Below are 23,604 nucleotides of genomic sequence, written 5' to 3'. Positions count from 1 at the left end.
GCAATTATTCAACTCTATCCTGGCAGCCAAACTAGAGACTTTCCTGGCTCCCTAAAGGGCAAGGGGCTTTCACGATGAAGAACCAGGGCTTTGTTAGATGACCCTATGGAATTTGTGGCCATTCTACCATGTATAAGAGAAAATTATCTAGGTCAGACTCTCTTCAGATCAGAAACAAGTGTCAGAAGAATCGACACTAAATTTTAATGGGGGAAGATAAAGTGTCACAGTCCATGGCTAAAACTGGTGAAATATAAGGTGAAATTTAATAAAATTCAAAAGATCAGGCAGGGGCAGGAGCGCAGGGCTAGAGGAACACCATAGCCTATCAGCCTGTGGACTGAGCCTCGTGGTCACGGTCACGCTGGCTTTAAGGAGCAGCCCTGTCCACTCTTTAATGAAAAAAGGAAGCTGGGTTATGTTAAAAAGAAGGATGTTCGATGCAAGAGCAAAAATACTTTGAAGTCACATGAGAGGGTTTTATGATAAGAAGAAATGGAAATGGCAATTCCAGACTTTAGTTCCCAGTAACTTATGACAACACATGTTGTCGATTCAGTATACAAGCATAACATAGGTTTGGGGAGAAAAGACGAACACAGTTGGGAAAAACTAAATCACAGTGCAAGTGAAACTAAATGCAGAATACGTACAATAAATAAAAAGTGCCATAAATATTGCAAGAAGGAGAATGATGGAGGAAGTCCATGGATTTTTAAAGGAGGGTTAGATGTGTATAGATGGAGGGAAGGCAGAAGGGCTTCAGTTCAGCCTGGGAGTTGCCTGTGCCTGCTGGACAGAGCACCTGCTGGACAGAGCACCTGCTGGACAGAGCGCCTGCTGGACAGAGCGCCTGCCTCAAAGCAGCCCATGGCTCCCAGACTTCTCTGCCACGGCATTGTTCTCCCACGCAGCACACTCCCTTACCAATGACGTCTCTCTCTGCGGTGCAGGGACCCCTCCTGGGAGTAGGTGTCTGGGGATGCTGGTAAACCCTTCCCTGAGACTCTGACTTGCCCAGTGCAAACCCCTGGTTCAAGCAGAGAATGTTGTTGCTAGCCCTGGCCCTACACACCGGAGCTGCCCAGCCTCCATGTGGAGTTTCTGACCTGGACAAAGGCCTCTGAGACTGGTTTAGCTTCCCTGTCGCACAGCAGTGGTGCCCTCTCCACCCCTTCTCTGGGGGGACTTCCGATCTCTCTGAGAACACCTCTACTTCTTTGGCATTCCTTTGGATGACAGAGAAGCTGGGGCTCTGGCTCAGAACCTCTCAGACATGACCTGCCACCAAGGGCAGCTTTATTTATTTTTTGCCTGGCATAGAATAAGAAGCTGTGTATATATGTCTGCATTTCTCTTTAATTTTTCCCTGTCTAGAACCCACTTGCCTTCACTGGTTGCGGCAAAACCAATCAGCCCTTCCAGCCGTGACCTGGGCCTGAGGTGTTGGCAGGCCCTTGACAGAGGGGATGTGAAGAGCCCCGGGCTTGTGGCCACTGGGACTGTCCACACTCCATCTTCCCGCTTATGCAGCCCTGAGCACTGTGTTTCCCTGTTCTCCCCAAGTGGGTTCCTTTCCTTTTCTCTGCTTCCAAGGACTGGCCTCCTTGCCTTGTCCCACGTTCCAGGGGTGAGGGGTGGGTTTTTATTGATGTGGGAAGTGGAATGGTTGGGATTTCAGGGCTGACAGTGATGATTCTACGAGGGAATTTTCTAAACTGTTCAAGGAGAGGTTAAAGCCAGGAGGGAATGCACGCCGGGTTTCAGGAGCTGCAGGTTCATGGCAAAAAGCTATGGCAGTGAAGTTTCAAAGACCCGGGACAACGGGGAAGCTTCCAGTCCTGCGTTCGCTCCACGGTGTGTGCTAGTACTAGCGTGCGTTTAGCACTTTGACAAGACCTGACAATGTCAGCTCGGCAGAAACGCATGCATGCTGGATGGTTACACTCAACTCCTCCCAAGAAAACCTGACGTGCTTCTCACCGAGCGGAAGGTCTCCGCTGCTGGCAGGGCCCAGTACGCTCCTGATGGTCTCTCTCCAACCGCCTCTCTCTCCTCAGTTTGCATCTCTGGTAGGAGCAGGTGTGATGCTGCTCCTGATGGTGAAGGTGGGACCCTTCTTCTACAAACTGCCAAATGTAAGTGGAGCTGATCGAATAACCGAGCCCAGAAAACCAGGTGTCCAGATTGCATCTTGGCGGGTATCTCCGCAGAACTGTCCTCAGCATGTCCCCACAGGCTGCCCCAGCCGCTCTCTAGTCCCTTTCCTTTACAATAACAACATCTACCTCTCAGGATGGAGCTAAATAAGATATTGTATATAATAGAGAAGAGGGTCGAGCTAATAACAAGCACTCAAGAAACATTAGTCATTATTGTTATTATTCTCAGTAACCTTCTTTTAATTGCTTATGCTCTAAACTAAAGTGAGCTTTACAAGTAAGGATCCAGCTAGAGATGACCAAAATAGACCTCAGATGCCAGAACGCCCATTACCGACACAGGCTTAGAAACTGTGCATTCATGCCATCTGGCTTCCTAAGCCGCTTCCAGAAGGCCTTGTTTTGCATGTGCGTGAACCCATCCCTCTCTCGCTTCCACACTGTCTCTGGTTAGTTTACAATATTAAATGGCAGGGTCCAAAAGTTGAGTTATAACTGTGTTCAGCTAGGATGCTCCTAAATACTTATGTGCCATTTCTTCCCTTTGTGTGAGACTGACTGACCACCTGGCATTGCGAGATTCCAGGTGCATTAATCACTGGCTCTAATCAACTTGTTTTAAGTAACAATAGAGATCAATGCTCAGTGACCATAATTTCCTTTAAAATTTTTTTAATGTTCTCTGTAGCCATTTTTATTTTTATTTATTTATTTTTTTGTTAATCCTCACCGGAGGATATTTTTCCATTGATTTTCAGAGAGAGTGGAAGGGAGGGAGGGAGGGAGGGAGAGAGATCAATGCTGTGAGAGACACATTGATTGGCTGCCTCCCGCACGACCCTGACTGGGGTCAGGTATCAAACCTGCAACCCAGGTACATGCCCTTGACCAGAATCAAACCCACGACCCTTCAAGTCAGAGGCTAAAGCTCCAACAGGTGAGCCATTTTTAGATGGTACTAAGGATGATGGGAGGAGGTTTCATTCCTGGTGTTGCAGCTTGGTCACACACGGAGGTGGCAGTCCCTGAAGCTGGAGCCGTTGTAAACGGTAACCCACTCTTTTGAACATGGCCATTGCCCCTGGTGAATATCGGGTTGCCGCAGAGCAGGCCCACCTCGAGGCCGTTACTGCCTTCTGCTCTTGGGATTCGGGGATCTTGGACCCCAGCCATGGAATCCACGCCTGGGGGGTGGGATTAAGCTTGTGTTTATCACACAAGCTGTCCTCCCGATTCCCAATAGAAGTCGTCTCCAGAATTTAGTGTGTATAGCACCTTTGGTGCGATCACTCTTGGAATCTATTTTAGCAAAGCCACTCACTAATTTACTTTGAACAGTGACATTTTTTTCTTTATAGCTAGAAGGATCAGACTTTTTTTTTTTTTAATCCTCACTCGAGGACATTTTTCCATTTTTTGTTCAGATGGAGTGGGAGGGAGAGAGAGGAAGAAAGAGAGAGAGAAACATTGACATGAAAGGGACACATCGAGTGGCTGCCTCCCGCACGACCACCATGGCCGGGGACAAACTGCAACCAAGGTACGTGCCCTTAACGGGAACCGGGAACCGAACCCGGTCTCTGAACCACAGGCCAATGCTCTAACCCTTGAGCCAAACCGGCCAGGGCAGGATCAGACTTTCTTAAAATTCCAAACATAAAAATCTGTCAGAATTCACTGGAGGCCAGTGATTAAAGTGGGTAGCACTCCTTTACTGTAAACACGTCAGAGACAGAACAGCCCCTGCTTTGGGTGAGAAAATGTGGATACATCTGATCAGTAGTAGAGTATCTGAATACTAGACAGCGGGCTCTATGAGTATGAAAGATCCCTTTCTTCCTTCAAAGACTATGAATAATTTGTTGCAAAATCCTTATTGGAAGAATTGTTGGAGCATCCTGGCTAGGATCTCAATTAGTTAACAAGGAGACCAACACAAAAAAATTTTTAAAACATGACACAAAATAGCATATTCAATATTGCTTCTAATTGTGTGAAAACATAGATATAGAGCATACCAAAATGTTAACAACGGTGATCTCTTGGATGATGGAAATTATATATAAGATTAATTCTTCTTTACACATGAGCATGTCGAACCTTAATATTCAGAAAGGTAAATTTTTTATTGTCTATTTGTTAATGAAAATACATGTTTTTCCCTGGCCGGTTTGGCTCCGCGGTTAGAGCGTCGGCCCACGGACCAGAGAGCCCTGGGTTCGGTTCCCGCTAAGGGCACGTGCCTTGGTTGCAGTTTGTCCCTGGCCCCATGGGGTTGTGTAGGTGGCAGCCAGTCTATATGTCTCTCTCACATCGATGTTTCTCTCTCTCTTTCTCCCTCTCTCCTTCCTGCTCTATCTGGAGATAAATGCCAAAAATCTTGCAAAAACCCTACAAAGTTGAGATTCTTTTCCTTCCCACCACGTCTCCCTAGAGAAAATTTGGAGATTCCTGACTGGAAAAAAAATCAAGATGGGGAAAAAGTAATTTCTGCTAACTTCACCTTTGCTCTTCCCTCCTCTACTGTTGAGTCCAACTGCTCACTGAGTAACCTCAGAAAACCAGCGGCTGGACCTCCATTCCAGGAGGTGGGACCACTTCTGATTCCCAGGCAGAGTAGAGAGAGGAGAGGATGATGAGGAAAAGGATGATGAGAAATGTTAAGCCAATGCAGGGACTTCGTGAACACAAGAAAATGTTTCTTAAAGTAGGTTAGTTCTACTTGAGGGCCCTGGTGATTTTTACGTCCTATGAGTATAGATTTTCATTTTCTCATATTTAAGACATTTTCTTTCCGTTAGAAAAGTAGACATGCTTGCCCTGGCCGGTTTGGCTCAGCGGTTAGAGCGTCGGCCTGCGGTCCGGAGAGACCCGGGTTCGGTTCCCGCTAAGGGCATGTACCTCGGTTGCAGTTTGTCCCCGGCCCTGGTTGGTCGTGCGGGTGGCAGCCACTCGATGTGTCCCTTTCACGTCGATGTTTCTCTCTCTTTCTCTCTCCCTCCTGCTCTATCTGAACAAGGAATGGAAGGGTGTCCTCGGGTGAGGATAAAAATAAAAATAAAAATAAAAAAATGTAAAAAAAAAAAAGGAGACATGCTTATTTTTTTAAACTTTGGAAAATTCATAATAGATAAAAATGTCATCCACATTTACAAATGAACTACTGTTAACATTTTGGCATATCTCTGATCAATATTATTTTCTGTGAATGGATATTACTTTGCACAGTTTTAACCTAACTGCACAAACAACTTTGTATTCTTGTTTGTATTTAATATATAGCATGATACCTCATACTATAACTTATTTAGTTCTCTTCTTACTAGAAAATTAGGTTGCCTGAATTTTTCTTATTATAAATAACACAACAGTGAGTAATTTTGTATATCTACCCTTTTCTATATTTATGACAGATTTCTAAAAGTAAACAAAATTTCTGCCCTGGCTGGTTTGGCTCAGTGGTTGGAGCACCGACCGGCAGACCAAAGAGTCGCGGGTTCGATTCCCAGTCAAGGGCACGTACCTGGGTTGCAGGTTAGATCCCCGATTGCGGTCAGGGTCATGCAGGAGGCAACCAATTGATGTGTCTCTAGCATCAATGTTTCTCTCTCTCTCTCTCTCTCCCCCTCTTCTATCCTCCCTCCCACTCTATCTAAATATCAATGGAAAAAATATCCTTGGATGAGGACTAAAAAAAAAAGTAAACAAAATTTCTGTGTGAACACATATCAGTATAGCTTGATATTTTGCTGAATTATTTTCCAAAAAGACCACACCCTTTTATACTCAACAACCATACATATGGGGTGTTTTCAATTTGCTAATTTGATTTGACGGACCAAAAAAGTGGTATCGCATTGTTGAAATAATCATAGTGTACCGTGATTAGACTTGAGCAAAAGCCCAGATGAAATTTTAGAGTTCCTGTGGATGGAGGTTCCCTTACTTTGTCATCTCATCTGACAATGGTTCTAGGCAACGTAGTGACATAGATGTCCAGTAGCCAAAGCTGCCAGCCCCCGAGAGTCCTGTCCCATACTCCAAAAGCAACAGTACCAACACAGGACTACGAGCTCTGGCTACTCTTCTTCCCACTGCCTGGATCTCAGGGGCCTGTTGTCAGCTTTCCTGCTGAAGCGGTCAGGCCGTGGCCGTGGCCGGGCCTTGGCTTATGTGTTTGACAAATAACGGAGGAGAGCAGAGAAAAATGTGGAGAATACTTACTTGATGAGACAATGAGTTGACGCACAGATGTGGTATTTTTGTGAAATATCAATGCCTAATATCTGTGACTGACAAGGCTAACGTTTTGCGGTTACTTTGTGAAGATTTGGGATTTGACCCCCGAAGGGAAAATGAAGCCGGCTTTCTTTTTTCCCCACAGGCCGTGCTGGCGGGCATTATTGTGAGCAACGTCATACCCTACCTTGAAAACATTTACTACCTACCCAGTCTGTGGAGGCAGAACCAGTACGACTGTGTGAGTGTTGCTGTACTGGCCGAGGTGGGGCGGAGGGAGGGGAAGGTTGGACAGAGGGAAAGAACGAACAAAAGGCATCACCGCGAAGGACACTAGCAACGCTGACACCTAGTTCTCTACGTCTGCTTTGCCCAGGGAGTCAGAGTGGTTGGTGCATAGAAATACTGAGACCTCACTCCAACTACGCAAAACTAAATTAGAAGGGATTGGTGAAGTGGCTTTAGTTACACACAAATTTAGTATAAAGGGTCCGTCATGCATTGCATATTTGAGTGACTTTTAACCCAGAGGCACAAATCCTAATAAGAGAAGGTGGTGTCCTACCAGAGCAACTGATAGATCACTCTCCTTCTCTCGGGAGCAGAGAGCTGGGGCACAGGAAGGGGAAACAGCAAGAAATAAAAGATGGGGGTGGGTAATACGATGAGAGAAGAAGGACCCAGTAGAGGCAAAGAGATGCAAAAGGGGATGACTTTTGGATTCAGGTCCCTGAGGAGCTAAGGGGGTATGTGGCCCAGGGCACAGGCAGAGCTTCCGGCTGTCTGTCCTGTCTGTCGGAGGAGAGAGAGCCCTTCCCACAGGACCGCGTGTGCGCGTGTGTGTGTGTGTGTGTGTGTGTGTGTGTGTGTGCGAAGTCAAGTGCAGACACTGGCTGACAAGTGGCTGGGAACAAACATTGGGGAAGTTTCAGCCTATCTTCTCAGTGGAGGTTCGAGTCAAGTCACCTGCTGAGAGTGACGGAGAAGGGCTTGAAAGGGAGGTTAGAGGTTTGCAATCACTATTATAGGTCTGCCATTTGGTGGGAGTGCTGGGTTGCTTTACAAAGCATTTCTAATGGCATTTCTAATTCCTACAAAGCCTCTCAAGTAGCTATTACTACCCCTACTTTGCATGTGAGGAAACAAGTTTCAAGAGAGTATTAGAGAGAGAAATGACCGAGGAGGCGTATAGAACTGCTCGGCAGCCTTGGGCCAGCCATGGGTGGTGGCATCGGTCGCGCGGCTGTGGGCCCGTCCTCTAAATCCCAGGTGTTGGCGGGAAACGGTGAGGGGGAGCTGGGGAATAGAACGGATTTTCTCCACTCTGCTTGTTGCCATGGTCTCCCTTTCCCCTTTTTCCATAAGATTATTTGGATGGTGACATTCAGTTCTGCAATTTTCCTGGGACTGGACATCGGACTACTTGTTTCGATAGCTTTTGCCTTCTTCATGATCACCGTCCAGTCACACAGGTACTTACTCTCAGGTAACACGGGCTTAGCTGGGCAGGTGAGGCAGCTGTGGCCTAAAGGCAAATGCGTTTCCTTTCAGAACTAATATTCTCCTCCTGGGTCAGATCCCCAACACCAACATTTACAGAAGCTGCAATGACTATCGGGAGGTAAGAATCCAAAGCAGTCCCACTTCTTTGCCCAAAGGATGGGGTGGACCGGGTCTGCTGCTTAATTTTTCTACAAAATCCCTTTGCTGTTGCTTTGCTGCGGCACGGACACGCTCAAAGGCAGGGAGAGAGGTGCCCAATGGTCGAGGTGGGAACCTAAAGGGGCAGGCAAATCCTAGAGTCCTGCAGCCAGTCAAGGGTCATTTTAAAATGTACTTTAGGGCCCTGGCTGGTTTGGCTCGGCTGCTGGGGTGTCGGCCCACAGACCAATGAGTCAAGCGTTGAATTCCAGTCAAGGGCACATACCTCGGTTGCGATTCATCCCCCACCCTGGTTGGGTCGTGCAGGAGGCAGCCACTCGATATGCCCCTTTCACATCGATGTTTCTCTCTCTCTCTCCCTCCCACTCTGTCTGAACAAAAATGGAGGAATGTCCTCGGGTGAGGATAAAAATAAATAAATAAAATGTACTTTAGGGGGTGGAAGGCCAAAAGAGAGGACTGAGGAAATGGGGAGGGGCAAGAGAAGACCGCAGGAAAAGCAAGGGGTGAAAACGGGAGGAAGGACCTCGCTGGTTCTTGCCTCTTATAAGAAGGACTAGTCTCCAGGAGGTGCTAAAGGTTTGTCCTCACTCCCGGAAGAGCTGAGAAGTTTCTCCGAACTTGCTGCCTGTCTTGCAGATCATCACCATCCCGGGAGTGAAGATCTTCCAGTGCTGCAGCTCCATCACCTTCGTGAACGTGTATCGCCTGAAACGCAAGCTGCTGCAGGAGGTGAGCAGAGTCCACCTGCGCCCCGCCCTCCCCAAGGGGCCCTCCTCCCGGCTCCCCTGGGTGAGCTCTCCTGTGCCTTTCAGGTTGACATGATCAGGGTGCCTCTCAAAGAAGAAGAAATGTACAGACTGTTTGGTGACAGAGACGCCTCGAGGGAAGGAAAGATTTGCCTGTGTTTCTGCAACTGTGATGAACTGGAGCCACCGCCCAGGGTTAGAAACTTCTTCTTTTCTGCATTTTCCTCGATGCTTTACAAAGTGCATGAGCAGTGAGTTGTTGTTTTAAGAAAAGAAAAGGAAACCAAAACCCCCTCAGGGATTTTTACTCTTAGATGGACCACAGGTCACTGGAAATGAAAGATTTCTACTAAGAAATGACGACACGGGTTCCCCTCTGAGGATCAGATCTTGACCTGAAAGTTGGTAGGAAGAGATGGTGACTCTCGAGTCCCAACTCAAAAGTTAGAGAATCACCTGAGCACAGAGAGTAATTCCCTGACTGTGCCTATTTCCCTTTAGCTGCCTGCCTTTAGATTTCTGAAAATAAGGGACTTAAAGATTGTCTTGTCATTTCAACTAGGGCAGGATCAAGGTGGCTGGAGCTCTCAAGAGTCTGCCAGGTCTCCCGCTGTCTGCCTGTGACCAAGGCAGTGACAATGGGCAGTAAGGGGCAGACAGGACAGATAGGGATTTTACAGCATCTGAAGGTTATTTCAGCTGATGAAGAAAGTGTTCATTATTTCCAACTCAAGACTTGATCTAAATGTTCCCTTTCCACAGAGCAGAGCTGCTCATTTCTAGCTGTAAGGACTTTTACCCAGTTTACACCCACACATGGGAGGGGCAGCTCTATCTACACACACATGCGCATACACACACACACACACAGAGAGAGATTTGTGCCTACACACAAGCACCTCCTGTCCCCCTCCTCATGCAGGCCCCTGCAAACACCAGGACCCACTCTGGTTGCCATATACTCTAAGGAACGTAGGTTCTACTAAGCTCCCTGAAAATACCAACCTTTTGTCAAGAGGACAGAACTAACCCTATATCTAATTTTTATGTTATATCCACACTGCACTGAGTGTTATAGAGGACATCAGCAAATACACTTGAGAGTAGAAGAGAATCATCTGGTATTTACTGAGCTCCTACTATGTGCCCAGAACTATGACACTATGAAAAAGGGAAAAGAATTGTTAAGGGTCTCTGGCTTCAGGCAGTTCTTTTTCTTTTTCTTTTTTTATTGTGGTAGAAAATACATAACATAAAATTTATCATCTTAACCATTTTTAAATGTATAGTAGTGTTAAACATATTCACGCTGTTGTACAATCATCACTACCATCTATATCTGGAAATGTTTTATCTTGGAAACTGGAACTCAGTCCCTATTAAGTAACAGTTCCCATACCCTCCCCCAGTCCCTGCAACCACCATTCTGTTTTCTGTTTCTGCGAATTTGAGTCACCAGGCACCTCTTCCAGTGTTTGTCTTTTTGTGACTGGAGTATTTCACTTAGCATAATGTCAAGGTTCATCGAGGTTGTTCTTTTCTTTCCTTTCTCTTTTTTCTTTATTGATTTTAGAGAGAGAAGAAGGGAGAGGGAGAGAGAGAAACATCGATGCAAGAGAACATCAATTGGCCGCCTCCTGCATGCCGCCCACTGGAGACATGGCACACAAGCTGGGCATGTGCTGAGACCGGAAATCGAACTAGCAACCTCTTGGTGCATGGGTGGACCCTCAACCACTGAGCCACACCAACCAGGCCAGGTTGTTCTTTTAAGAAAATGTTTTTTCATGTTATCAATGGACACAGACAACAATACTGTCAAGGTGGAGGGGGAGTGGTGAGGAGGGTGTCAATGGGGGGAAAGGGAAAAACATCTGTAGCAAAAATAAATAAATAAATAAATGTTTTTTCAGAGAAAATTTTGAACATATACAAAAGTAGACAACTATAATGAACCTCTGTGCACCCACCATCTACCTTAAGATTTATCAACTAACGGCCAATCTTGTTTCATCTATAATCCCACCCATCTACACTCCCCCAAAATCACAGGATTATTTTGAAGCACTTGATGGAGATTTAAATCAAACTAAGGAGACGACTCTATTAATGTGACATACAAGGCTATCACTGTATTTTATCAATCCTAAGACAGACATTTTTCACTTCTCTGAAATGTGGATGCATTGTGTAACTGATGACGTGTCCTAGTTTCGTTTGCAGTATTTTTTTCTTGAGAATACAAAAAGTAGTGATGCATCTTAAAAATGATGATATAGAATAGTAAACCACACTGGAGAATATATGGTTATGTTCCAAATTGTGTGTTTAGATTCTAACAACTCTAAGACTTCAGGTAAACAGAGACTCAAAAAGTGAGCTCAAAAAGTCAGGGAAACGTCATGGTAGTTTATGGACTTGAGCGGGCAGGAGAGAGAAGTTTGGATCTCTGTCAGGTAGGAGCCAAGAGGACTGCGGTCGATGGATAGGCTTGTGCAGAGACCCTGAGGTGGGGGGCAGTGTGGGGTCCTCAGGGTAAGAGGCTGGGTCTGGAGAGGAAGTTCAGGCAGGCATAGTGTGAGTGGATTACGAAAGCTCCGGAAGGACAGGAGTATAGGGTAGATGAAGGAGAGGAAGAGAAGGCTCATAGAGGTTTTCTCTACCCGAGGATGTTAAGTCTCCCACCTCTGGGCCAGTCCACAGCTGCCCCCCAAAGGCCTGGCCTCAGTGACCTTCCGGCCTTGGGAAACACCTCTCTCCTTGGAAATATTATCTATCCACACCACTTTTTTTGCTATAGAATATTCACTACCTTATATACTTTGTATCTTTACAGTTTTTTAAACTTTATTTTACAAGCAACATTATTAGAACAATATTTTTTTTCCTCACCCAAGGACACCTTTCCTTTTTTGTTTCAAATAGAGTGGGGGTGAGGGTGGGGAGAGGAAGAGAGAGAGAGAGAGAGAGAAACATTGACATGAAAGGGACACATCAAGTGGCTGCCTCCCACACGACCCAACCAGGGCCGGGGACAAACTGTAACCGAGGTACATGCCCTTAGCGGACACCGAACCCGGGTCTCTCTGGACCACAGGCCGACGCTCCAACCGCTGAGCCAAACCAGCCAGGGCTAGAACAATATTTTTAAAGAAACATCACCCCAAGTGATACCACTCTAGCATGTGAATTCTTTCCATTTTTCCATGGGCCTTATAGTTCTTGTCCATATATGTTGCTATTTAACCTTTAAATGGACACGTGCCCATTCCCCAAGTAGAAAGTGGACCCGGTGGCTGAAGCCCCGGCGTGGCCATTGCGTTCCTGGAGCTTGCGAGTGTCCTCAGGCTGTGGCAGGCGGCCTCCAGGAGGAGAGGGTGAGAGGTAAAGACAGCCCTGGTCAAGTAATGCTTGTCTTTTTATTTTTTGCATTAATCTTTAGATAGAGCCGGAGGGAGAACGGGAGGAAGAGAGAGAGAGAGAAGCATCGATGTGAGAGAGACACATCGAGTGGTCGCCACCCACATGACCCCAACCAGAGCCAGGGACAAACTGCAACCGAGGTACATGCCCTTAGCGGGAACCGAACCTGGGACTCTCTGGTCCACGGGCCGATGCTCTAACCGCTGAGCCAAACCGGCCAGGGCAATGCTTGTCTTCTTAAGAAAGTCTGGCAGACGACCATTTCACGGGTGAGAGAAGGCGGTGCTGAGAAAGGGGACCGATGGAAGAAACACTTAAAAGCATTAGAAGGCTCTGGAGGCCAGTTGGAACCCAGGGAGGAGGGGAAGGAATAAATCCCAGACGATTTTAAGTCTGGCTCCCTGGGACCAGAGTAACGGCACTGATGCATGGGGGGAAGTTGGGAGGGGAAGCCTGTGAGTTGTGAGGATAAGGAATGGTGAATGTTTGTTTTCTTCAGTCATGAACTGAAGTGAGATGAGAGACCCGGGTAAAAGATGTACAGAGCCTCGTCTGTGGAGTGTCCCAAGGGGAAGAGAAGTGAGGGTGTAGACAGACCAAGCATAGTTGCAAGCACTGCCAGCCCTTGAGTCTTACCGCGGTCTCCCTCTGATCCTGGCCCCAGGTTGTGTACACAGAGCGATATGAGAATAAGCAGAACCACAAGGCATCCTCCGTTAACCTGGTCCGCTGCACACGTCTGGACAGTCAGAACAGCCAGCCTTCATCCAGTGAACAAATACCATACACATCGTCTGCCACACTTCAGAGAAAGCAAGGACAAGACTACGAGGAAGTGGAGAAAGCCTGGATCCCTGAGGACCCCTCTAGAAACAACTCCATGCCACTTGCTGAAGCTTCTGACAATCAGGTCGGGAACACATCAGCCATCCCTTGCTCAGAATCATCTCTTCTACCCAGCACCCACACCATCATCCTGGATTTCTCCATGGTGCATTTTGTGGACTCACGGGCTTCAATCGTATTAAGACAGGTATGTATGGAGGTGGCTTTAACAAGAGCTCTGATCCCCATCTTCCACCACCACCCCAACCCCAACTCCAATCCCTGATTGAATCCTGTTAGTCACTGATCAGCTACTATGTGACCCCTGGGCTACTAGAAACTTGGACACTAAAGATAGTTTAAGGTCAACCAGAATAAATAGAAAATGAACCAACTCTGATTTATGGAACTGGGGTTGGTTGCCTAAGTATGGCATGTTACTGCTCAAGGAATGAACCATGGGAAACTCTGAACACCACTGAAATAGCACCTCCTGGTGTACCCTAGGACTTAGCTGCAGAGCTTTTCAAGGGATAGGTCTGAATGCTACAGAAAACAAAGCTTACCAAGAATTCTCCACTCTGCAGCTGCTCTGAGCTACGCATGGTAAAAGGCACTCAGATCTGAAGAAATTGTGAGGAGAATACACCCCAAACCTGGGGCCTGGGGCTGTCTGGTCCAGTACCTGTAGGATCATCCCCAGTTCCCTCTTCACAGACTGCATCTCTGGGTGAAAAGGGCAGGGAAGATGTTTCCCTCAAAAGCTGTGTCCTGGCCCCGGCCGGGTATGGCTGAGATGGTTAGAGCGTTGTCCCGTACAGCAGAGTGTCGGCTTGATTCCAGGTCAGGGCACATACCCAGGTTGTGGGGTCGATCCCTGGTCAGGGTGCATGCAGGAAGCAACTGGTCAATGTTTTTTTCTCTCTCTCTCTCCCCTCCTTTGTCTAAACAAACAAACAAAAAAAACAGTTAAAAAAAATAAAAGTTGTGTCCCTACATCCTGGCTTCTCTGCCACTCTCTGGTTTCCCTGACAGTTTTCATGTCTCTCTTTCTTACACGATATGGACAGTGGAGATGCACGATTAACCACGTTGGTGTCGTTGTGCACTGTCTCATAAGCACAGTATCTTTTCTTCAGCCAGCTTATCAGTTCCCAGCCTTCTATCTCACTCTTGCCCCTGTGGGCAAGGGCTCAGGTTTAAGCATCCTAACACCCACTTCCCGGCTCTGACTGTTCCCATCTCGTCTTGAGATATGTGGTTTGTCTGACTGTCCATCTTTTATCCTAGGATCCTATATTATCAAACCTTCTTATTCCTGAAGAAATAGGATTCTCTCTTAAGTGGATCCAGCTCCCCTTTGGTCCGAGGCAGTAGGAAGCTTCTCGAAGCAGGAAGAACTCTGGTGGGTGGTCTGTGGAGGTGTGCTCCACCCTGGCTTCTGCTCACTGTCCCCCTGACTGTGGTCTTGGTTTCCTCATCTGTAAAATGAGAAGCATGGAAGAGATTAAAGTCCAGGGCCTTCCCATCCATGAGACCTTTTTTCCCCACCCCATTTTTAGATTCAAATATACACGATAATGTCTTGTCGTTCGGGCTTTTCCATCTTAGGTCGTCCTTCTGGGCTGTGTTCTCTTCTTCCAGGCTAGTGCCGTTGCTTTAGAGTTCATTCATCCTACATCATTAAATGCCTACTACATGCCACACTGAGTTGGGCACATTTAAATACGTGATCCTATTTAATTCTCACACAGCCTGAGAGACAAGCCATATTTCCCCCTATGAGTCCTGGGCTCACAGTTAGTAAGTGGCCTGTCCATCACTGGAACTTAAAGCAGTTGTGCTGCCCGCCCCTCTCCTCTCTTGCCTTTTGGTCCTTGGCGTGACCCATCCACAGACTATGCTGATGATTTTCTGCCCCAGCCCCAACGTGGAAGCAACATCAGACACCTACCTTCACTTTACAGACTTCAGATCCATGGTGCACCATTTTTTTTAAATCCTCCCCCAAGGATATTTTTTTTCTATTTATCTTTAGATGGAGTGGAAGGGAGGTGGGGAGAGAGAGAGACATTGATGTGAGAGAGACACATCAATTGGTTGCCTCCCACACGACCCTGACCAGGGCCAGGGATGAACTACAACTGAGGTACATGCCCTTGGCTGGAATCAAACCTGCGACTCTTTGGTCCATGGGCTGACACTCTAACTTCCAGGGCTCATGGTGCACTTTTACACTTTAAAAATATAGTTTTCACCCTGGCTGGTTTGGCTCAGAGGTTAGAGTGTTGGCCTGTGGACTGAAAAGTTGTGGGTTTGATTCTAGTCAAGGGCGTGTACTTCGGTTGCAGTTCAGTCCCTGGCCCTGGTTGGGGTTATGTGGGAGGCAACCAGTCAATGTGTCTCTCCCATCTCACATTGATGCTTCTCTCTCTCTCTCTCCCTCTCCCTCTCCCACTCTATCTAAAGATAAATGGAAAAATATCCTCGAGTGGGGATTTAAAAAAAATATATATATATAGGTTTCTTCACTGATTTTGTAATTCTATAAGCCATATTGAAAGAAATAATTTCAAATATTATAATTGAAAAGTTAAACTTAATAAGAAAAATCCCAGCAGTCGTTCTTACTAGAGACAACCACTCAATGTAAGCTTCTTCCTAATTCATGGGGTTTCGGTCTCCCATTGCTTGTCATTTAGAGTATGTCCATTCCACTGTGGCTCTTTACCACATGACTTTATGATTTACCACATGATCAAGAATGACTTTCTTTCCTCTTGGAAGTAAAAGTAGTAGAGTCTATCTATTTTAGTGGTCTTGTGTTTGTTTGTTTTGCATATTTTAACTTAGTGCTCAGGGTTTGTCTATTCAATCTTAGAGCATTAAGTTTAACATTGACTTGCTTTGGATTAAACTTTATTTATTGCCCCAGAGCACATATTTTGCTGAGGTAAACTTGAGGTCAACATCAGATGCTTATTAATCTGATACCACTAAATATCTGATGTTTCACTAAAGTCAATGCAACTGGGCAGAGCAACTCTGAGTATGATCCTCCTCAGGGTTCTTGAATTCCACGTCTCACTAAATCATGTGATCATCTCTGGGCCCTGGTTGGCCTCCTCTGCTTAGTGAACTCCAGGGAGAAGAGGATCACGTGCTCTTCCTGTACAAGCACTAATATCAAGACAGAGCTGTTCTCATCACACCCGTGCCTGTCTGTGTCTTAGCACTGTACTCACGTGACATTCTCTCCCTTCAAGAACTGTTTTCCCTTGAAACCATCAGCAACCCCCCATCTTACTCCCCACCCCACGTGAGATGGTCTGATCCTCTTTTGCATTCCCAGCAACTTAGACACTTCCTGACTCATAAAATGCATGCATCAAATGTTTACAGAGCTAGCCTGGCCGGTGTGGCTCAGGGGTTGAGTGTTGACCCATGCACCAAGAGGTTGCTGGTTCTATTGCCAGTCAGGGCACATGCTGAGGTTGTGGGCCTGATCCCCAGAGGGGGGCACACAGGAAGCAGCCAATCGATGCCTCTCATTGATGTTTCTATCTCTATCTCCCTCTCTCTTTCTCTCTCTAAAATCAATAAAGAAAAAAAAAATTTTTTTTTAATGTTTACAGAGCTAAATTGTATATAAAGGTATATTTATACCAGACAAGTGAATAACCAAAGGGATTTTACAACCCAGCCAATTAGAAGGCTCACTTTCCTAGTCAGTGTGAGGGTCCCTAACACGGATTTACTTCCTCCCTGCAGATGTGCAATGCCTTCTACAACGCCAACATCCTGGTGCTCATTGCAGGGAGTGACTGTGAGTATGCCTCACCCTGTGAGAGGGCTGTGTTCTGCACCCTGGGCGCTCTCCTCCCAGTATCTGACCCTGTGTGTGTTCTGGGTTTGGTTTGTAGCTTCGGTGGTCAGGGCCTTTGAGAGGAATGACTTCTTTGATGCTGGCATCACCAAGGCCCAACTGTTCCTCACCCTCCATGACGCTGTGCTGTTTGCCTTGTCAAGGAAGTTCCAAGAGCCCTCCGAGTTAAGCACGGACGAATCTGAGACAGTGATACAGGAAACGTACTCAGAAACAGATAAGGTTGGATGATGTGGAGCACCAGGGTGAGGGGTGAGGTGGGGAGTGACGTGGCAGTAGTGATAGTGGGAGACACCTGACCAGAGAGAGCTGAGCACCCTCCAGGAAAGGTTTTTGAGTATGACCGTGCCAGACTTTGAGATGTTGAAATGCTCCCTTATTAGTTGGTAAATAGCAGTGGACCTGAGTCTCAGGTTCCCCCATTGCCACGGCATTTGAATGGCCCTTTCCCAGCTGAAGAGAGGGTTACCCAACCTGCAGAGGCCTCAACGCCCTTCTGCAGAAAACTTGGTTAGTGCCGGTGCCATATCAGTAACTAATTTTTATTTTTTTATCCTCACCCGAGGACATTTTTCCACTTTTTGTTCAGATAGAGTGGGAGGGAGAGAGAGGAAGAAAGAGAGAAACATCAACATGAAAGGGACACCTCGAGTGGCTGCCACCCACATGACCAACCAGGGCCAGGGACAAACTGCATCCGAGGTACGCGCCCTTAGGAGGAAGGAACCCGGGTCTCTCCGGACTGCAGCCCGATGCTCTAACCGCTGAGCCAAACCGGCCAGGGCAGTAACTAAATATTTTAAACATCTCCCCTAGCAGTGCCTTTAGAATCCATCCCACCCACCCTTGAGATGAATAGTAAAACTGATGAAGTCACAGAGGTGAAGAGCTAACACTTTGGCTATTATTTCCATTGTGAATAATATGATTTACTCAACTTGACCAAATGCAAAGAAAAATGATATACACGCCAGAATTTTAAGTCTTTTTTTTAAAAAAAAAAAAATTCTTTTTGATTTTTAGAGAGAGAGGAAGGCAGAGGGAGAGAGAGATAGAAACATCGATGAGAGCCCTGGCCGGTCTGGCTCAGCGGTTAGAGCGTCGGCCTGCGGTCGGGAGAGACCCGGGTTCGGTTCCCGCTAAGGGCACGTACCTCGGTTGCAGTTTGTCCCCGGCCCTGGTCGGGTCGTGCGGGTGGCAGCCACTCGATGTGTCCCTTTCACATTGATGTTTCTTTCTTTCTCTTCCTCCCTCCCACTCTATCTGAATAAAAAATGGAAAAGTGTCCTCAGGTGAGGATTAAAAAAAAAAGAAAGAAAGAAACATCGATGAGAGAGAATATCGACTGGCTGGGCATGTGCCCTGACCGGGAATCGAACTGGCGACCTCTTGGTGCATGGGTCAGCTTTCAACCACTGAGCCACACCGGCCAGGCTTAGCCATTTATTAATATTAAGTAAAGGCCTAGGTCTACTTCAGTGTTTTCAAATCAATATCTATGAAAGTTAATGACTTCCCCCCAAAAAGAAAATTAAACCACAGATAGGCACCAAAATCTCACCTAATAACTGGAAATTATTTTTAATTAAACCCCTGATTTGTTGACTTACTAAATTTAAATAATGTTTGAGTTTTTTATGACAAAAAGGAATTACCAGAGTAATAAGTGTTTATAGAAACTTTAATAAAGTAAAAGACAGCCAAGCTTAGCTATTTTCCTTCTCTAAGTAATGTATTGCCAAGTATGTCCCTACTTTTGTTGAGAATTCTCACAGGTTATATGCCTCTGTTTATCCAGAATAACTTTTTCCCCCATATCTAGATTTGAGCATATTTTTTCTATATGGGAAGTCTTTTTCACTGTTGTATTTATACTAAGATTTTGTGGCTTTCTTCATATAGACAAATCCTAGATACTTCATATTCTATCTTTTACATTTTTATTGCCATTTAAAATTATTCATCTTTTTCATTATATTTTCTAACTGGCAACTACAAATATATAGGAAATCTGTTGATTTTTATTAAATTATTTGGTCATTTTGTAAATTCTTTTACTAGTCCAAAAAGTTTTCATTGTCGATTCTCTTGAGTTTTCTAGATAAAAAATATTTTCTCCAAATAATATAAATCTCCTATTTTCCAGTTGTTAGAATTCTTATTTTAGTATATGTTATGGCATTAGCTAGACCTCCCAAAACGATTTAAGTAATAATGGTGAGTCTGGTCATACTCCTGAGTTAAATGAGAAAAGCTTCTATGTCTCTCTGTTAAGGATGGTGGTAATAGTTGGCTTAAGACGGACATTATATTTACTATGTTTTTTAAAGGTACTTTTCTAGTTTACTAACATGTTTATCAGAGCTTAAGACTTGGTATTGAATATATCGATTTTTTTCCCTAGCATTTAAACTAGTGAAGACTAGGAGAGAAAAATGTTCCATTCCCATGCATTAAATTCAAGATGCCTATTAAATATCCAAGTGGAGATGTCAAGAATGGAAGTGGGTATATGAAGCAGGAGATCAGGGGAAGGGTTATAACCAAAAAATCATCAGCACATAGATAATAATAAAAATTATGGGACTAAATAAAATTGCTTATGGGGACAGTGTAGATAGAGAAGACAAGGGCCCCGGGTCAAGCCTTGGGGCATGCCAACATTCGGAAGTCCAGAAGAAGTAGAAAAGACAACAGAGAGACCAGGAAGAAGCAACCAGGAAGGAAGGAGGCAAATGAAAGAGTGTCATATAGTGGAAGAGAAGATAATGTTTCAGGAAGGGTGACAGGTGTTCATGCTGTGGAATGCTGCTGCAAGGCCGGTTCACGAAGCCCGCGGGGCATCTACGTGACAGGCTCAGTGCCCGGTACTGGGCATATCAGGAACCAGGCCCTGCCCTATCTCAAAGAGTTTAGAGTCTAACAGGGGAGACAGATCTGTAAGAGCGTAAGGCGATACATTACTGGTACTATCATAGAGGTGTGAGTGAGGTACAGTTGGAACACAAAGGAAGCTAAGATCCTGGTTAGTGATCTTCTACATGAACCTGGAACAATGAGTAAGTGTATGTGGCTGAGAGGGTGGAGGACAGGGCAGGCACAGGGAGCGACATGAGCAGTAGTCAGGCTTCTTCAGTGAACTGCATGGTTAGAGCGAAGGGTGGGGACTGCAGATGGAGATAAAGCTAAAGAAGACGCAAGAGGCCAGGTCACCAAGGGCCCTCGTGCCCTGCGGAGGGTTACACTGAGGGTTGGAAGGCAAGTGAGACCAGCAGGATGAGGTGTTTCAGAAGGCTGCCAAGGCCATTGCTGTTCAAATGGTTGGCCATGAATCCAGGCTAGTTAGAAAATTCAGAGAAATCAGGACTTATGGATTGATTGCGCCTAAAGGATCGTGAGTAACTGAGGAACCGGAGGGTGCAAAGGAAATAAGAAACAGATTTAGGCCAGAAATATTTTTTCTCTTTTGCTAGGAACTCGTGATTTCTGGTACTGCAAGTCCTGATGTATTCTGAGATTCCTTGACTATTCAAAAGTTAAATTTAATTGGAAATTCTAACCCATCTAATTATATGTGTTTCAGGATGCAGAATCACCACATAACATAAGCAGCAGCCTTCTAGAAATCCCCAAAAATGTCAGTCCTGGCTTCGCCAAGATGCTAAGGCCAGCAGTAGTGGAAGAGTCAGAGCTAGACTTGGAGCCCGTAACGGAGTCGGAACCAGAGATTGGGCTGGATCTGGATCACGAGATGGAGCCTGAATCTGAGCTGGAGCCCGAAACGGAGCCCGAGCCTGAGCCTGAGCCCGAGACGGAGCTGGAGCTGGAGTTTGAGCCTGAGCCTAGTCCCAAATACAGGCCAAGATCTCAGACTTTTCCTCATAAGTATTGGTCTTCCAACTCCCCAAGCCAGCTTAGGACATGGTCAGTGGACAAGAAGGGTGTTCTACATACAAATTCCTATTCACCTAAGGAAGGTGACACTGAGGATCCGTAGGAGAGGAAGGGTCAGATTTCCTTGACAAAGCCTCCCACCCGAGTGGGGTCCACTTGATCAGGAGCCCGAGACTAGTTACAAAGCAGCAGTCCTTGCTTTGGGACTCCTCTAGCACTGTCCCTCCTTGTGCAGCAGTGTGATCTCACTCCAGAGCACAATGCTCAATACCAAGAATTACCTCTGAATTCCCTCTCCAGGCTCACCTCATTTCACCTTCAGCAGATATTCTAGTGAAGGTTATCCTTCTTCACAAATTCTGCACCTCTGGGGTTTTTATCAGATCATCTCTAACTTACTCCTCTCAGCTTGTTCTCCTTTCTCCAAAGAGGCTCAAATAAAATATATAATTAGTTACATTTGGACCCTTCCTGCATTTCCTCCCTTCTCTCTATTCTGAATGGCTAAGGAAATGGGTGGGAGAAATAGCAGAAGTGGGTGGACATGGTGAAGGGATGAGATAGAAAAAGAGAAACTGGGTAGCATTTGTATTTCACATGCATCTTTACTGCACTGGTGGTAGAAATAGGCAGCATAAGCTAGGCCAGCCTCTGAGGCTTGTAGGACAAGAAATTGTTAGGCTGAAAGCACTTTTGCCATATCTCCAAGGTCAGTGTCTTATCCTGCCCGTGTTTCACAAGGCCAAGCAGCTGTACCAGTTGATGAGAGTGTTAGCTCTAGAACTCTCCCTGGTCTTCAGATTCACATTCACCATTGCTTCTTTCTTATAGGTTTTTAAGGTGCTTGCAATCCAGAGCCTATACTCTTTTTTGGTGGACCAAACTTAGTTAAAATCTGTGACACCCCTGGCTCAACTGGTTGGTTGTTGTCCTGTGCACCAAAAGGTTGCCAGTTTGATTCCTGGTCAGGACACATGCCTGGGTGGTTGTGGCCTTGATCCCTTGTAGGGGGTGTGCACAAGGCAGCCAATTGATGTTTCACTCTCACATTAATGTTTCTCTCCCTTTCCCTCCTCTGTCTCTGAAAGTCAATAAAACAAAGTCTTTAAATAAAATAAAATAAAATAAAATCTGTGACAGACACTCACCCTTTAGAAATTGGAAAAGTCAATTATTATGAATTTGGTCCAATCCATTCAAAAAATTCCCTGTCTCCCATTTAAAAAATCTAGTATTGTTACAACCGGAAGAGAAATACAGACCCTTGGGCAAAGGTACATGGAATTCTGAATTTTATTTCTCACTCAGTAAACACAATTCCTCTTGCTTGGGTACTCGATTTCTCCTGAAGGAAATTCTTGTTAAAATATAGATGTCTCGGGACATCTGTAATACTGTCAACAATAAATTAAAATATATATATATATATATATTATTATTACAGAAATAACAAGTGCATTCACTCGTTCTACAAACATTTACTAAGCACCTGCTACATAGATAACACCCCAAACCGTGGAGTAGATGAACATTATCCCTGCATAAACCAAGGCTCAGATAAGCTTTATAATTGGCCCCAGATCAGATAAAATTTCATGCTAAAAGAGGTGGGGGCCCCATTCACAAGCTTCATTTATTCACGCTTACTCAACACGTTTATTGAACTCCTACTGTGTGCCACACACTGCCCTCGGTGCTGAAGGCACAAGATGAGCAGCATAGATGACAACAATAATTATAAATTGTGATAAGTACCTTGAAGGTAAAATACAGGAAACTCCAAGGGCAAACATCAGGAGGACATGAAACTATCTTCCTACGGTAATGACATGTGGCCTGGCGTCTGAAGGGTAAGTAGGAGTTAGGCTTAAAGCAAGTTCCAGTGACTGTCAGGAGGGCAGAGCCCAATGGACCGAGTGGTGACCATGGGTGAGTACAGAAGCTGGGTGCCCAGGGGCACAACCAGATGGAGCCTAAGGGTAATTACCATGGTACCAAGGGCTCAACCAGAAACTGGGTCAACCCAGAAATGAACTGTCAGGGTGGCAGGACAAGCACAGAAATGGAAAAACCAAAAAAACACTTCACATTTAAAATGAGAAAGAAAGTGCCTGGAGAGTCCGGTTTGTGTGGGCTGCCGCCCTCTCACGTCGGCTCCGTCTATTCCCACGTTCCTGTGAAAGGAAGGTCTTTAAACACTGAATCCATGGCTTCTGGCACATGGGTGGCAAGCGGCACAGTTTAGAATTTGGTCCTTCCTGGTACAACTGCAGCAAAGCTAAACTTTGGATTAGCTTTGATGCTTGACCTCAGAAAGACCAGCCGGATGCTGGGACTACAGTCTATCTTTAAAAAATATTCTGCTATAAACCCACAGCACCCAGCCTCTTCCACAGTAATAAAATAAAGAAAAAGGGCTAATTGATCATAAGTAGTAACTAGTAAAGTGAGTAACAGAAAGCTGAATGTGGTTCCAAAATACAGATCATCCAATATTCGAAGACATTTCAAACTTTAAAAATGCTATGGTTGGGTTGGTTAGCTTGCTTTTCATAGCATTGTCATCATTGAAGTTTTTCTCTCTCTAATGAGAAACTGGAGAACAATTCTAAAGACTGAAAAACTAGTACAGACGGGATCTAAAAGTGAAGACGTCTTAGCACAAATTTCTCTTCATTACTGAATAAAAAGCCTCAAAGCAGCTTATGTTCTATAGTGTATGGGGTCCGGGGTGTGATTTTTATGTGTGAAGAACTAAGTAGAA

At 45.5% G+C, this 23,604-nt stretch overlaps 1 protein-coding gene across 1 annotated transcript in view; it reads left to right on the top strand.

The window, feature by feature from the left end:
- The window catches only part of SLC26A8 (solute carrier family 26 member 8), a 91,008-nt gene extending 70,065 nt beyond the window's left edge, over positions 1–20,943 (top strand). The window contains exons 10-19 of the mRNA XM_036248663.1: positions 2,061–2,138; positions 6,547–6,642; positions 7,767–7,873; positions 7,953–8,022; positions 8,703–8,795; positions 8,879–9,007; positions 12,900–13,268; positions 16,832–16,886; positions 16,984–17,168; positions 20,530–20,943. Coding sequence (XP_036104556.1) covers positions 2,061–2,138; positions 6,547–6,642; positions 7,767–7,873; positions 7,953–8,022; positions 8,703–8,795; positions 8,879–9,007; positions 12,900–13,268; positions 16,832–16,886; positions 16,984–17,168; positions 20,530–20,943 — 1,596 coding nt within the window. The remainder of the gene's footprint in view (positions 1–2,060; positions 2,139–6,546; positions 6,643–7,766; positions 7,874–7,952; positions 8,023–8,702; positions 8,796–8,878; positions 9,008–12,899; positions 13,269–16,831; positions 16,887–16,983; positions 17,169–20,529) is intronic.
- The last annotated feature ends 2,661 nt before the right edge of the window (positions 20,944–23,604 follow it).

Source organism: Molossus molossus, unplaced genomic scaffold, assembly GCF_014108415.1.
Source record: "Molossus molossus isolate mMolMol1 unplaced genomic scaffold, mMolMol1.p scaffold_m16_p_8, whole genome shotgun sequence".
NCBI classification, from domain to species: Eukaryota; Metazoa; Chordata; class Mammalia; order Chiroptera; family Molossidae; genus Molossus; species Molossus molossus.
This window is presented reverse-complemented; position numbering and strand designations above follow the sequence as displayed.